This window comes from Wasmannia auropunctata, unplaced genomic scaffold (assembly GCF_000956235.1).
Source record: "Wasmannia auropunctata unplaced genomic scaffold, wasmannia.A_1.0 LD336078.1, whole genome shotgun sequence".
Taxonomy (NCBI): domain Eukaryota; kingdom Metazoa; phylum Arthropoda; class Insecta; order Hymenoptera; family Formicidae; genus Wasmannia; species Wasmannia auropunctata.
The window spans coordinates 834,586-835,208 of record NW_012026812.1 but is presented as its reverse complement, the minus strand read 5'-3'; the positions used below and the strand labels follow the sequence as shown (position 1 = coordinate 835,208).

The window sequence follows — 623 nt, the reverse complement described above, 5'->3', positions numbered from 1 at the left end:
GCGCCGGTGTCGCTTTATTCTTCCGTGGGGGAACTCTCCTCTTCCTCGCCGAACAGTTCCCTCAGCCGGGCCGCTGTCACCGGGTTGCACTGCACCGCCGTAATGGCCCGGATCTTGGGCAGCTGTGATTTCCGCCGCTTGGCCCGGAGGTCCCGGAAGCGCTCCGGCGTTCGCGAGCGCTTTGACGGGCCCGGCGCACGTCGAGGGCTGGTGTTCGTGCTCGACGTGCGGTGCGACGGGCTAGTCAAGCTCGCTGACTCGGCGGGTAGGCTTGAGGGTCGAGCCGGTGTCGCCGGAGGCTCTCCCACAGGGCTCGGTGGTCGCGCCGGCGCCCTTGGTTGCGGCGGCGCTGATGGCCGCAGGTTCGGAGGCTGTCTCCGTACCGGACTCCGCGGTCGACCTGGTGTTCGCGGCTTCCGCGGCGTCGTCGGCAGCGGACTCAGAGGCCGAAGTTGACCCGGCATTGGTGGCTTCCGCGGCGTCGTCGGCAGCGGACTCAGTGGCGCCGGCGAAGAACGAGGCTGGGCGCAGTCGGCGTTCGTCTGGGTCGAGCGCGAGACTCGTGTGGTGACCGGACGAGGTCGTGGATCCGCCAATCTCCACCTCGTCACCCTCTCGTCCGG

The 623-nt window shown here is 69.3% G+C and overlaps 1 protein-coding gene across 1 annotated transcript; it reads right to left on the bottom strand.

Annotated features, from left to right (window-relative positions):
- Window positions 1-14: 14 nt before the first annotated feature.
- On the bottom strand, window positions 15-464 carry LOC105449089 (proline-rich receptor-like protein kinase PERK2). The gene has a single exon (XM_011688085.1). It carries the CDS (start codon window positions 462-464, stop codon window positions 15-17), a length of 450 nt encoding a protein of 149 aa, XP_011686387.1.
- Window positions 465-623: the final 159 nt, after the last annotated feature.